Source organism: Siphateles boraxobius, unplaced genomic scaffold, assembly GCF_051911475.1.
Source record: "Siphateles boraxobius isolate OS27281-9 unplaced genomic scaffold, OSU_SipBor_1 35, whole genome shotgun sequence".
Lineage (NCBI taxonomy): Eukaryota > Metazoa > Chordata > Actinopteri > Cypriniformes > Leuciscidae > Siphateles > Siphateles boraxobius.
Genome location: NW_027508975.1, coordinates 505,001 through 519,291, shown reverse-complemented (window position 1 = coordinate 519,291; position 14,291 = coordinate 505,001). Strand labels below are relative to the sequence as shown.

At 38.0% G+C, this 14,291-nt stretch overlaps 1 protein-coding gene across 2 annotated transcripts in view; it reads right to left on the bottom strand.

The window, feature by feature from the left end:
- Positions 1–1,748: 1,748 nt before the first annotated feature.
- The window catches only part of samd12 (sterile alpha motif domain containing 12), a 122,550-nt gene continuing 110,007 nt past the window's right edge, over positions 1,749–14,291 (bottom strand). For both annotated transcript variants that reach the window (XM_077195746.1, XM_077195745.1), the window contains exon 5: positions 1,749–5,662. In XM_077195746.1, coding sequence (XP_077051861.1) covers positions 5,640–5,662 — 23 coding nt within the window. In that variant the 3' untranslated portion in view covers positions 1,749–5,639. The remainder of the gene's footprint in view (positions 5,663–14,291) is intronic.

Genomic DNA, 14,291 nt, shown 5'->3' with positions numbered 1-14,291 from the left:
ATTAAATGCAAGAGCCATTTTTTTCAGGTGTTTCTCTCTAAAATATTATCTATTTAAAATGAAATTATCTGACAATCCCAAACAGCCACAAATAAAAAAATAAATACTATGATAATAAAACCCTTTAAAACTGCACTCTCATCAGACCTGTGACCTTGTTCAACTAAATGTGATACAAACAGTCCGATTTCATCACTAGCGTAAAAGCAGAGCAAAGAGTGCGTCTTAAAGGCCAGATTTAAAAACCATTGAGTTATGTGCAATGTGAGAAAATAACAGGCCATCAATAATGGCAGGTGTTCATGATTATTCCACCACACTTGCCACGCATGAAGCGTCCCAGAAGACTCATACTCATACTCATATATATATATATCGGCTGTATATGCTGTGGACCTGCGGTGGAGAGCGAAGGCTGACACATTATATTTGAGTGTGCATTTATAGATATACAGAGACTGCTGAATTTTAAGAGTCGTGACAGAGACGTGCGATTGAGGGAAGACGCGTGCAAGCATTGGGGAGCAGAGAGAAGGATTTTACATAGACAGATATGGAAACAGCTCAGAAATAGATATGAGAGGACAGCAAGTGCAAATGCAGTCAAGAATATGAGGGAAAAGAGCACGAGACGGAGAGAGAGAGAGGGAGAGAGAGAGAGAGAGATGTAAAATGCTGAGAATGTCTCAGGTAGAGTCGCTGGAGAGAGGGATTGAGGAGGAGTGATGTGCTGTCATATCTCTCCGTCTGTTCATCTCTCACTCTTTCCTCACCGTCAGCACCAGAACAAAGTCTGTGTGTGTGTGTGTGTCTGTGTGAGATGGCGGTCTCACCGCTGCCTTGTGTATGTGTGTAAGACACAGCCCAGTCAATATCAATCTAGATGAACGTCCCGGTAAAAACAGCCAAAAAACACAACAGACGTCCATTTTATTGGCAGCACTTCTATTTCAAAAACACTCTTAAAGCGGTTTCATCAACCACTTTCCTCATCATTTACTGTAATTAATTAGCCAATTTAGTGCAACGGTGCCCGCTCACTTTTTCCCATTCATTTCTCCCATAGGAACTTAACAAAAGTCTTCGATAATGCTCATGAACCAAGGCAACAAGCTCCGAGGAGAATCATTACATTACTAACTTTGATTTGAAGCAAAAAAAGGACAAAAAGACAAAGGGACGAGATGCTTTAGTGAGGGGAAGAACTACAATCCCATGAAGCATTGCGAATGACGAATTAAAAACGATTGGGGAATATGTATATATATATGAACAAAAATACTTTGTTTATTGCAAAATATGCATATATAATACAAATAAGCGTTTGAAAATCAACTTGATTAAGTCATTCGCAGTGCTTCATGGGAGTGGGTGGAGCTACAGAGCTCTCTGCTTATCACGACTCTCTGGTTGGTGGAATTGTTGTGCAGCATTATGGGTAATGTAGTTTTCCCACCAGTAATTCTCCTGTGGACCCGATTGTTTTAAAGCTATAAGGCTGACGGCTTCAACAGAAGCAAATGCCATAGATTAACAACCTCGTTGCTCACAGTAGGTCTTTCTATAAAGGTTTATAAGTTATTGTTAATAATTAATTTCCTTATGGAGAAAATTAATGACGTTTTTAACTTCTGGAACCGAGTGTCACACTTAAATAAAGACACACATGATCACCTAATAAAGAGCTATTGGTTAAGCATCTTATTCACATAGCTTTTGCGTTCAATAAGACACAAAGAATAGCCTTGTTATATTAATATGTTTATTTGAATATTAACATGTTCATAATGAGTAGGCACACTATATGGAGAGAAAGGGCTCTGATAGTTTAGTCTGCATGCCTGCCGAATTAAAAACATAACAAATGAACAAGAACAATAGACAACATGCTCGCATAGTGTCAAAAATAATTTACGGGTGTATTCAGATTAATGCAAACAGCTTTATGCATTTACATGGGTGTGTTGGTGTAAGTGAATTTAGTGAATGCATCAATATAGCAATACTGCAGAAAATAAACATATACTTATGTTAGCGTATCCATGAGTAGTTTGTGCAGTTTGAGGCTAACGTTCACTTGACGTTTGTGTGCATCTCGTTCAGAGCTCATAAAAGCTAACGTCAACAACTTCAGTGCATAATAATCCAGTAAATTCAGCTGTTCAACGTGTGTTTATATTCTTTCAGATGAAACTAGAGGGAAAAGCGCATCTAACATCAGTCTTATTCTCTTCCTCAAAGAGTCTATGTGGATCTAAAGGCAAATCTCACAAATAAAAGAGCAGGAAGGGAATGTTTATTCATTAATTATCCTTGGATATTTGTGCATCAGTTATGATTAATTTGTTTTTCCAAGGTCTAGCGTCTTGAATATCAAAAAGGATCCTTAGTGTTTGCCTTTTTCGTTACTTGAAGACTCTAATGAGAACATATCAAAATTCATAATATATTTTTTAAAGTATAAGAACTAAGTGTCTTTTTTATGTGATTATCAAAGAGTTTTAGTATATTGTACAGCTCTAGTATATGCTATAAAATGTCATCTTTAAAAAAAAAAAAAAATTCCTATGCTCTTTTCTAGTAAATAACAAAAAAGCCCTAAGGCGAACTAAGAGTCTGAATCGACAGTATAATGCTATTGAGTTTTTGCTGAACATGTTGAATTGATTTGAACTCTGCGGTTAATGTACCATGAGATGGTCTCATAAAGTTCAAATCAAAAACATCTCACCATCTCATAATCTAATCCACACGAAAAGACCCACAAACTCTCCTTCGGTGTCTTTTAGAGCGGATTTAGAGTTGCTCGTTTAATTTTTGCCACTTCTGTGGCTCATCAAGACAAATTCATTTTGAAACACACATTCTCTAATGATATCTATACTAGTTTAGCAGCTAAACCAATGATCATTTCAGTTTTCACCCTCTCAGCCCTTCACAAGTTCCCTCGCTCCTCAAAGCCCTTTCGAAGGAAAAGGCCCCACAAAGGCATGAAATGGTAGCTAGTTTTTAATTGGAACATGCTTTTCCCCAGATTCCCAGTATTGACTCCATCCTGTGAGCCAGACAAGAGCCAATATGAGATCCAATCGACGAGGTCTAATCGATACCACTCAATTTTTGGATCTCGAAAGCGTCTTGTAATGCATACCTTCCATCATAGGCATGGCCGGACAGCATGTAACCTATTACCGTAGCCCTCAAAACATCTCTGGTTAATCAATGTCGGGTCTGCGCTGTCATGGATCGGTGTTCGCGACCGTGTCGAGGCCTTTGAGGAAGGTGTGTGATATTGCGGAGTCATGCTACAATTGAGGCAAGTCTCTAAGAGGTGAGAAGCCTTGATGACGCCGGAGGCTCTTGTTTGATACAAAGGTGACAATGATCAAAGGCTACAAAGACACAGTTCGTCTGATTCAGAACTTGCATGTGCTTCCAGGTTAAAAAGGTAACAGTGAATGGCCATGTTGTATTAACAGTGATGCCTTTGTGAGGATCTCTATTCAAAAAGAAACAGTGAATGGGAAGTTTTTTTCCCTCCAAAATAATGCTCAGTCTCACTTATACACGTTTTAATAATGCATTTTCTTCCTTTCCATGTCTGTCTCAATGGCAGGATGAGACTTCACAGAGACATATCATTCTTTCTCATTTCTCCATTTCTCAGGCCTTGCAGTTTCACAGCTTCGAGCTCAGTTGCTTCATCCTTCCTTCTAATTCAATTCCACCTTGAGTCAAACCCCACGATTGGCTCCAGATCAAGAGATGAGGGTAGAATGCATTTGGTCCGGCGATGAAAGAAGGATTTGAGGTGAAACGCAGATCTCGGTGGAAGGGTGGGCTTGTCTTTTTAAGAGACCTGGTCACAGTCACAGTGCACTTCAGTCGCGGGATACGTAATAACGGGCTCTTGCTTTTGATGGATGACGAGGGAATTCAAGCTCAGGGACATACAGAGACAAAGACACAACTAACCAAGCAAGTCGACCAGACGTCTTACATTATACTAAGAGACGGCAGACACAAAAGAGAGAAGAAGAGAAAAGAAGTATTCAGACGTGCAAAGGGTGGAGTCCTCATGTCACTATTGTAGGTTTACATGTGAAGAGATAGATAGAAAGATAGCTTGTTTATTTATCTAGGCAGATATAGATAGATAGATAGATAGATAGATAGATAGATAGATAGATGATGGATAGATAGATGGATAGATAGATAGATAGATAGATAGATGATTGATAGATAGATGGATAGATAGATAGATAGATAGATAGATAGATGGATGATGGGTAGATGGATGATAGATAGACAGACAGACAGATAAACAGAGATAGATAGATGATGGATAGATAGATAGATAGATAGATAGATAGATAGATAGATAGATAGATAGATAGATAGATAGATAGATAGACGGATAGATAGACAGATTGATAGACAGATGGATAGATAGATAGATAGATATAGATAGATAGATAAATAGATAGATAGATGGATAGATAGATAGAGATAGACAGATAGATAGACAGATGATAGATATAGATAGATAGATAGATAGATAGATCGATAGACGGATAGAGAGATAGAGAGATAGACAGATAGACGGATAGATAGATAGATAGATAGATAGACAGACAGATAGACGGATAGATAGATAGAGAGATAGACAGATTGATAGACAGACGGATAGATAGATAGATAGATAGATAGATAGATAGATAGATAGATAGATAGATCGATAGACGGATAGAGAGATAGACAGATAGATAGATAGACGGATAGATAGATAGATAGATAGATAGAGAGACAGATAGACGGATAGATAGATAGAGAGATAGACAGATTGATAGACAGACGGATAGATAGATAGATAGATAGATAGATAGATAGATAGATAGACAGACAGATAGACGGATAGATAGATAGAGAGATAGACAGATAGATAGACAGACAGATAGACGTATAGATAGATAGAGAGATAGACAGATAGATAGACAGACGGATAGATAGATAGATAGATAGATAGATAGATAGATAGATAGATAGATAGATAGAGAGACAGATAGACGGATAGATAGATAGAGAGATAGACAGATTGATAGACAGACGGATAGATAGATAGATAGATAGATAGATAGATAGATAGATAGACAGACAGATAGACGGATAGATAGATAGATAGATAGATAGATAGATAGATAGATAGATAGATAGATAGATAGATAGAGAGACAGATAGACGGATAGATAGATAGAGAGATAGACAGATTGATAGACAGACAGATAGACGGATAGATAGATAGAGAGATAGACAGATAGATAGACAGACGGATAGATAGGTTTGCTAACAGGCTGTGTGTTGAGCGCTGGCAGGAATAGAGGTTAAAGTGCTACACTCCAGAATTGCATATACAACAAACAACACAATTCAGCAGCAAGTCTTTCACATTGTCCACAAGTGAACATCAATAGTCCAGATGATTCTTCGAGGTTGCATTTGCTGTAAAGAGTCACTGAGGACCAGTTTTGATCAGAGGGAGGTATAGATCCGCTGGATAGAGAGTAAGGAAGACAGCAGGGGCTGAAAGTGGACGTTGTGGAAGATGGACCGGGAACGCAGGATCTCCGGGAACGCTCGAGTTACGGGGAACTCTCCAGAGAGGCTGAAAACACAGAACAGAGAAAAGACAAAAGTAAGAGAGGATCACAAACACAAACAACAGAGAGGAAATTAATAAAGAGAAATTATAGAGGAGATACTGAGAATGAGATATATAATACGATATCTGTAATAAAATACTTGGCCAAAAATATGTGGATATCCCCTTTAATTAACAGGTTTGGCTGGACTCCATAATTCCAGTGAAGACAAAGCAGAGTTCAGTTCACTGACACAGCGAGGTCAATAAAGAAATGATTTATAGAGTTTCGAGTAAAGAACTTGTCTGGCCTGCATAAAAGGCACCAGCTGGATGTGAAAGGTTGTGTGTAAGATCTATGCTGGGCTTTACTACAAAAAGTAAGTTAAGCCAATTGATCTGATTTCAATGCGTTAACGTTACCCAGTTAGTCTTGTTTTTATATCTGAACTCCCTGTGCATTCTTACAATGCAAACGTCCTAATCATCGCTTGACATTCACTTTTTTTGCTCTCCAGCCGTTTGGCTAGTGGTTCTCCAAAGTTATGAGCCACTCGGTATTTTCACTGGCCACAATTTCGACATCTATACCATGGGGAAAAACTGCCATATAGGCATTTTTAACAGTATCTCATAATTTGGCAGCAGGTTTATTAGGCTGCTGTCACTTTAAGAGCTGACGCATGGATCCATTACACTGTTACACATGCGTTTTCTTTCCCAACTGTTTACATTCATTTGAACATAACTGACTGTGTTTATGTGAATACTCACCAAGACTGGCATTTTGACATTATGTTGTGTTTATGTCACGTCTTTATGAGTGTTCAAGCGCAATAAGCACTGAAAAAGAACTTATTTTAGAACTTATTTTAGTTTAACGGACAGCGTTAAACGCCACTGCTGAAATACACACACATTTGGCAGGTTGGCGAGTATTAATGCCAAGCCCTGATCCTAAGCATTTAAATGTTTTTTTAAGGTCAGGAAACGTCCCTGCTTATTAATAGTGAGAGCGAGCTACGTGTAAGCCTAATACAAATGTCAAATTCTGAAGTCTGATTTATACTTTTATAAGGTATGTGCAAAACTTTATTCACCTTGTAGCCTACAGTTATTCCCCTTTGTTATGTTATTTATATTTTTTTAGTACAGTAACTTAATTTAAATTATTCACTGGCTATATCGCTTGCTGTGAATGGACTTTAAGATGTGAAATATTATTCCCAAGCATAATGTCCCTCCAAGCAATGGTATACAATTTCTGCTAGTAATACCAGATATAAGTTTATATTTAATATTTCCAACATAATTACACACAGAAATTGCGTGTTAGGTCAGGAAATGTGCAGTAGACACACAAACAAAGAAGAAAATGCAACAAATTAAGCCAACGATCTACAAGTTGGAAAACGGACTTAGTCTTAGACGCAAGCTACACCAAGATTGGGCACGAGATATTCATTTTACACAGGACTTCAAACACTTTTTGCATCAAGGCTAGTCTTAAAACCGGGTGTACTCTGTAGTCGAGAGTGTGGCTTGGAACAGAGACAATTTATATAGGGACATGCCACTTCCTCAATCCTTAGTACAACTGTATTTGGAAACCTGTAACGCCAACGATGGCAGTTATATATACAAGTCCCGCCCCTCCCGCTGGAAAGCCAATCGTCTGCTTTTAACAGTCAAGCTGGGAAACATTTCAGCCAATCGTCTGGTTCCACTGACTCACACGCACAGTTGAGGGTTGCGACAGCGGAGACAGCGAGTTGTGTTGTGTGCAAGATCAGATTAATCCACATGGAAGAGAGTGATAACAACGCGAAGGCACCGACCAAGGTAGTTAAAGCAAATGACATTGAGCATTTGTTTAAGTGTTCGGCATAACACGGCATTCTGGATAGAGACGTAAATGAAGCTGGTGTCGTGAACCCTTGCGCATGCGTAGTAAAAGTATAACCTGTGGGGGAAAAGGCGTTTTAAACCTTATTTCGGGGAAAAATCATCAAACTTTTCATCAAAGAAAAATATTTTTATCATATTTTACTGCTGTTTCGATACATGCAGTTTTTATGTCCCGGTGACCAGTGAAAGTGCAGTTCTGACTCTCTGCCCATTCATTTAGATAGGAGCCTGGTCTTGTTAGTCCGAAATAGCTGCCCGGAGGCGTTGCCAAGATGGCGGCCGAGTGGCATGACGTGCCTTAAAAGGACTTTGGTGGGATGTACACGGTTTTAAGACTAGGCTTAATGTAAAATGTGTTTTAAGTCCAGGGGGCGGTTTCACAAAGATAGACTTTGACTATGTCTTAGATATAGTAGTTAGTCAGACTTCAGATAGACATCTAAATCAGACCGTTGCACAAAGCACTTAAGACTCTGACTATCTGAAGTAGGACTACACTGCAATGCATTCTGGGTAAAATAAGACACTTTTCAAAACAAGAAACATGGGGGATCGAGTAAGCACATTCGACCGCTCAGTGCAGTTTACCCCAGCGGAAAACGTGTTTGTTGGCGGAGGATAACAGTTACAAGGACATTTTACTTGGGAAATTTAGCGGAGAATGTAGTAACAAGAAGAAATGTTTAATTTGGAAGAAGATTGCTATGATAGTTAACAGCGTTAATCCGACCCTTGAGCGTTAAAGACATACAGCAAGATACAAAAACATGGTACAAGATGCCAAAAAAAGAAATATTTAAGAGGAAATATCCTAAAAACCCTTTCCCTTCTCATAGTTCTCTCCATAACGTCGTCAGCAAACCACGAATTATGAGCCATTTTCCCTTTTCTTTTGGCTGTTTGTAATGTAACTGAGTGTTACTGATAGTTTTAGACCCAAGTTAGCCTTGGGGTAAGGTGTCTAATTTTTTTGGACTAAATTAAGTCAGTCTTTACTTTTGTGAAAAAGTCTAACTTGCATTAGACTAGTCTATGAGCACATTTTAGACTTGTCTAACACTATAGACCGGTCTAAAATAGCTTTGTGAAACCGGCCCCTGCGTAAAATGAATATCTGGTGCAACCGGCCCCAGAAGTGAAACAGATTGTGACCCGTTTTCCCAACATCAGTCCCTAAATGGAAACAAATTCCTACAGCCATTCTCCAACATCAAGAACATCAAGTAGAAAGCCTTGATGAAGAGCAACGTCTGAGCAACAGAACTGTCCTCTGGGGAGATTGGGAATTAAATGGGAAGTACACATTTAAAGCACACGTATAGAAAGAAACAGATGAACTGATATGTCCAGATGGAAAAGACAGTTAAAGATACAGAGTGTGAGAAGATAGCCGACCGGAAAAAGAGGGAGAGAAAGAAAACACAAAATGGTGGAGAATCGATGGCAGTGACGCTACCCAGCATTCAGTAACAGAGAATCTGTCAGAATATCTCGAGAAGCTCATCTGACCTTTACGAGAGAAAGACAAGCAGAAAATAAAGCCAAGAGCAAAAGTACATAACTGACATATGACATTCAGATGGAAATATGAGCATGAATTCCCCATAAAAAAGCTTATGTGTAAGAATCCCGTTGTGATATAGATTGCATTAAGCATCCACATCTCCCGGAGAGCACAAACAGTCCAAGAACACACAGGCTTCTGGGTACAGAGAGCATATCTAGCATTTGAAAATCATTATCATGGGGTCTCCTGACAAGCTGTCAGCGCGGCGAACACAAGCCCTCCATCCCGAACATCCCGAGCGCTGATGTTGAGGAGCGGGGAGAGAGAGGCGGCTCTGGAGGCGCAGCACTACGTAAGCCGCACGCTTTTGTGTTTGTTTGTTGCAAATCAAGGTCAGGAATTTTCCTTCAATTTGCCGAGGACCGCTGACATGCTGCACGGAGACAGGTACATATTTAGACTCACAACACACACACACACACACAAAGGGTGCTGCATTACGGCCATCAACATCATAGAAAAAAAAATTAATTTATGTACAGTACAGACATCTTCACTAATTGCTACTGTGATTTTAAAGTGATTCTTCAAACTAAAAAACATGCAAATATCATGGTATGAGGACAGAATCATTCAGCACCATGTTAATACTACGGTACTTTAAGATATACCATGGTACCAATACAATTAGGTGTTTACACAGTACTCAAAGACACAGTAGAAAACGTACAAAAAAACATTTTACTTCATTTTCTTACAGATAAGGACATCCCCAAAAGAAGGTTTTGGGAGATTATTCGGTCAGGTTTAGCTCACAATTTTGTTCCCAAATTATGGTTTAGTCGATTTACACACTTGTGGACATTTATCATTGTATTCTTGAAAAACCAGAATGTAAATACCAAGGTCTGAATATGGTAACCATCCAGTACCATGGTGTTATGACACTCCTGATGTAATTTAAATGTAATTTTGCATCATGCACTCTTACTTCTATCAAACGTGATATTTCTTCTGCTAAAAATTATGCTGTGAACTTTGACACTGGATGTCTGAGACTAGAACAATATCACAGTATCACAATAATTCAAAGGATTCCCTTTAACTGAACCAGAGCTGAGGATTATTAAAAAAAAAACACACACAAAAAAAAATTAGTTCTCTTCTCTCTGATTAATTATCTCAGGCTGAATGTGACAGTGGGAGAATTGATTGCTCTGAGGACTCGCTCTGTTCTCTCCATGCACAACCGGCTTCACTGTAGTTTAGACCAAGAATGCCTTTATGAAATATTTGAACCCCAAACAAATGAAGCGGATGTCCATCAACGCAACCTTCCCTTGATGTGATATATGGCACACAGAATGGGGAAAAGATGGCATTAGATGCTCTCTGAAAGATACAGTAGATCGGATTCATGCATCACATGAGAATGGTGTGGGAGAGAGAGAGAGAGAGAGAGAGAGAGAGAGAGAGAGAGAGAGAGAGAGAGAGAGAGAGAGAGAGAGAGGAAGAATAACGCAGCGCCAGGAATCCTGGAAAGCTCAAGAGTAACAGAAGCTGGAAGCAACCTATGCATTCATAATGAGTTCTTACCAGTGTTATTGAATCAGAGCACAACTCCACCAGATTCCCTGAAACAAGCCTGAGATTGTGCAGCTCCACCAAAACCTGACAGCGCTTCCCTTAGTAGTTCAGCAGAGATGAGGTCTGATAACACCACGACTTCTGACAAATGACCCGAGGCAATAATGCTCACACACTCTGAAGTTACATTAGCTCATGCATTTAACCCTCTGGTGCTCTTCGGTCATATTTGACTGAAACATTTTATGTTTTTTTGTTTTTTTTCATCGGAATGGTACGAAAGTTGGTAAAGGTTTTGGCACTTGCTGTGTGAGGCTTTTGCACGATTCAGAATTGAATTGAGAATGACTCCTGAATTCCAATTCAATTCTTGAATTTGAATTGAATTTGAATTGATGTCAAAAACAGGATCTAGAATTACAATTCAAATTTGAATTAAAGGAAGCAGAATTGCAATTCGATAGAAATTCTAAGAAATGCATATACATATTTTAAGTGAAGTGTTTAACAATGAAGCTTTACAGTATATGTCAGATATGATTGCATTACATATTCTATAAATGATATTAGTTTGAACTACTTGTACAGATTACATTAACAGGAAATATTTCCCCCAGCAATGAATGTTAAAAGCTCTAGTCACAGAACAAATAATTAAGTTTGATTTATTTTAATTGTAATTTTGTGGGAAATGATAGAACATGACTCCATTTCCCAGAATTACTTTAGTAAATCTTTAAAAAAAAAAAAACAATTTGAGATGGACATTTGTTTATATATAGTTACTAATCAAATTAAAAGGAAATTGCTATTAGTTTCCTTATAAAGTATAAGGACCTAACCCTAAATAAAGTAATCCAAATAAAATAATCCAAACCACATTTATAATGGGTGACTTATAACAGTAAGCAATTACATTGTAACCTTCCTAACGCTGAATGTATGTGAGATTCAACACATTCTTTCTGTTGTGTGACTGTGTGGAATTTCTTTGAATTGCCATGAATTGAATTCCACTTCCTGTCATTCTAATTCCAATTCAACTTCCTGTGGGGCGGAGTCAATTCAATTCAAATTCCAATTCATGAATTGAATGGAGGCCAATTCTTAAATTCTGAATTTTGCACAAGCCTGGTGTGAACACACACACACAAAAAATCATGGACATGATTCGAACAGGTTAAATGATCCTGAACAAAATAGTCATCAACTTGTTTAGGTTATCGCTTTGATTTTCTTGCATTTGATTTTGATTTACTCTTTTTTTAGAGTAAAATGTGTTTTTAAAAATATATATTTCATATAAAACTGTAAAATAGTATTTTTGTGCACTTTTCATAACAATAAACATACAATTCTGTAACTTTTTTAAGTTCACTTTTTAAAACTTTTTATACTTCAGCAATAATCTGCAAAGTGTCATCTTTGAAAAGAGATTAAACTTAAGTCTGTGCTCTAAATGGATTATAAATACAGCGTAAATATAATTTACCATAAAATCCCCTAAAAATTCAAAACTAAAATATAGTACATTAATTTCATAAAAAAATAAAATTCAGTCATACGAAGAGCACCAGCCCCTGACCCATAGATTAACTCCACAATAAAGGATTGTCCTAAGCTTGCAATGCCGTATAGATCCATCAATCATTTATTAAATAATAGCATGATCACTTCATCCTCAAATAGTCATCTGGGGTTCATTTTCAAGAGATTTGCATCTGATGAATCTGTCTGCGTGACTAGTTAAACACTAATGCAGCATCTGTTCTGTTCACACGTATGTATTTTCATCCACAGGTCCCATCTGTCACACTGTACCCTGTATAGAAGATGAACACACTGCCACATTTACAGTACACACAACACACTCAATGCATTCTTCCTTGCTCGCTGCAAAGACTTAAATAGGTCGTCCTGTTCTGCTGCGGCTTATACGTTTCTTCTTCTTCTCTCTGCCCTGATTTCCAACAACAAACAAAAGATCACAGTATCTGAGGTGAAATAAATGGGTCTATTTATGTAGGCATTTGTTCTGTTGCATCTCATGCCTTCACTCCTCTCTCCACACAACAGCATGCTATGATTTACAGTGAAAGATGAACAAAAGAGACTTTTAAAGCTTACTGGTCTTGTTAGTATCAGGTTGGGCTTCAGAACCACCTTAATTCTTCATGATACAGATTTAACAAAGTGCTGGAAACATTCGTCAGAGATTTTGGTCCATATTGACATGAAAGCATCAGATGTACTGTATGTACGTTTGCGAACGCAGCGTTAATAGCGCCATGGCCAAGACGCAGAAAGCGCTTGATGCGAAAGTGTGTGTGTTATGTACCAAACCTGCAGTTCGTCAGGTAATCAGCGCCTGTCCCCTCACACTATACTGTAAATTGCGCGTATTTAAACGCTTAATTGAATATTTCCTCTGCTAATGGTATGACTGTTTGAAATGATCCTGATGCCAATAATTGTGAGAAGGCAGTTGCATTGGCTCCAATTTATATAGTATGGTTTTAAGCGAGTTATTTGTATATTTTGCTGTAGTGTGTCAGATGGAAATATCAGTTTACATCTCCAAACGTTCCTTTTACTATTAATTGTAATAATCCAGTGTGATTTTTGTATGCAAGGAGTCTGACAACAGCCGGTATGATCTGATCTCATCATCATCATCGAGTCTTTCTGTGATTACATGAAGAAACTGAGAGCAGAAGAACTGAGGAAACTTCTTGAAGATGCTCGAAGAAACCTTCCTGCAAAGCTACAGTACTGTGAAAAGTTTTAGGCACTTGTGTAAAAATGCGGTAGAGTGCTCATGATTTCAGAAATAATGTCATACATAGATTTTATTTAGCAATTAACTTCTATTAACTAAATCAAATCAATATTTGCATTTTGTCCTAGATGCACTTGCACATGGTTTTTCAGGAAGGTTTCTTTCGAGCGTCTTGGAGAAGTTTCCTCAGTTCTTCTGCTCTCAGTTTCTACATGTAATCATGAAAGACTTGATGATGATGAGATCAGATCATACCAGCTGTTATCAGACTCCTTGCATACAAAAATCACACTTGATTATTACAATTAATAGTAAAAGGAACGTTTGGAGATGTAAACTGATATTTCCATCTGACACACTACAGCAAAAGATATAAATAACTGGCTTAAAACCATTTGCACAGTAAAATATATATACATTAACACTTCTCAAAAGTTGTACTTAAAGTCCATAACTTTTCCAAAGATCTCCATTTTTCACTTCGCTCGCCCTCACCTGACATTGATAAATACCCAAGGACCCGAGCACACATGAGAATACAGTCTCCCGTCCATCATTAACCTTGTAAAACCAACCTTCCACTGATGATTAACAGCATGCCATTATGTGCTATTAGATTTCATTAGCAGAGGCTGAATCTTACACAACATACAACATAATCTATGATGGAGGAGCAACGGCCACGAAAGAACATCAGGGGTGAACGTTACAAAAGTTGCACTGATTATGCAACGCAGTGTTGTTCTTTTCAGTGCAAACACCTTCTTCACACTGCCTTTGGAAAGTAGTTGATACATTTTATTGATCATGGCATGCATAATTCGTCGAATGATGGAAAACAGCACTAGAACGGCTCACATATTTAAATTCCT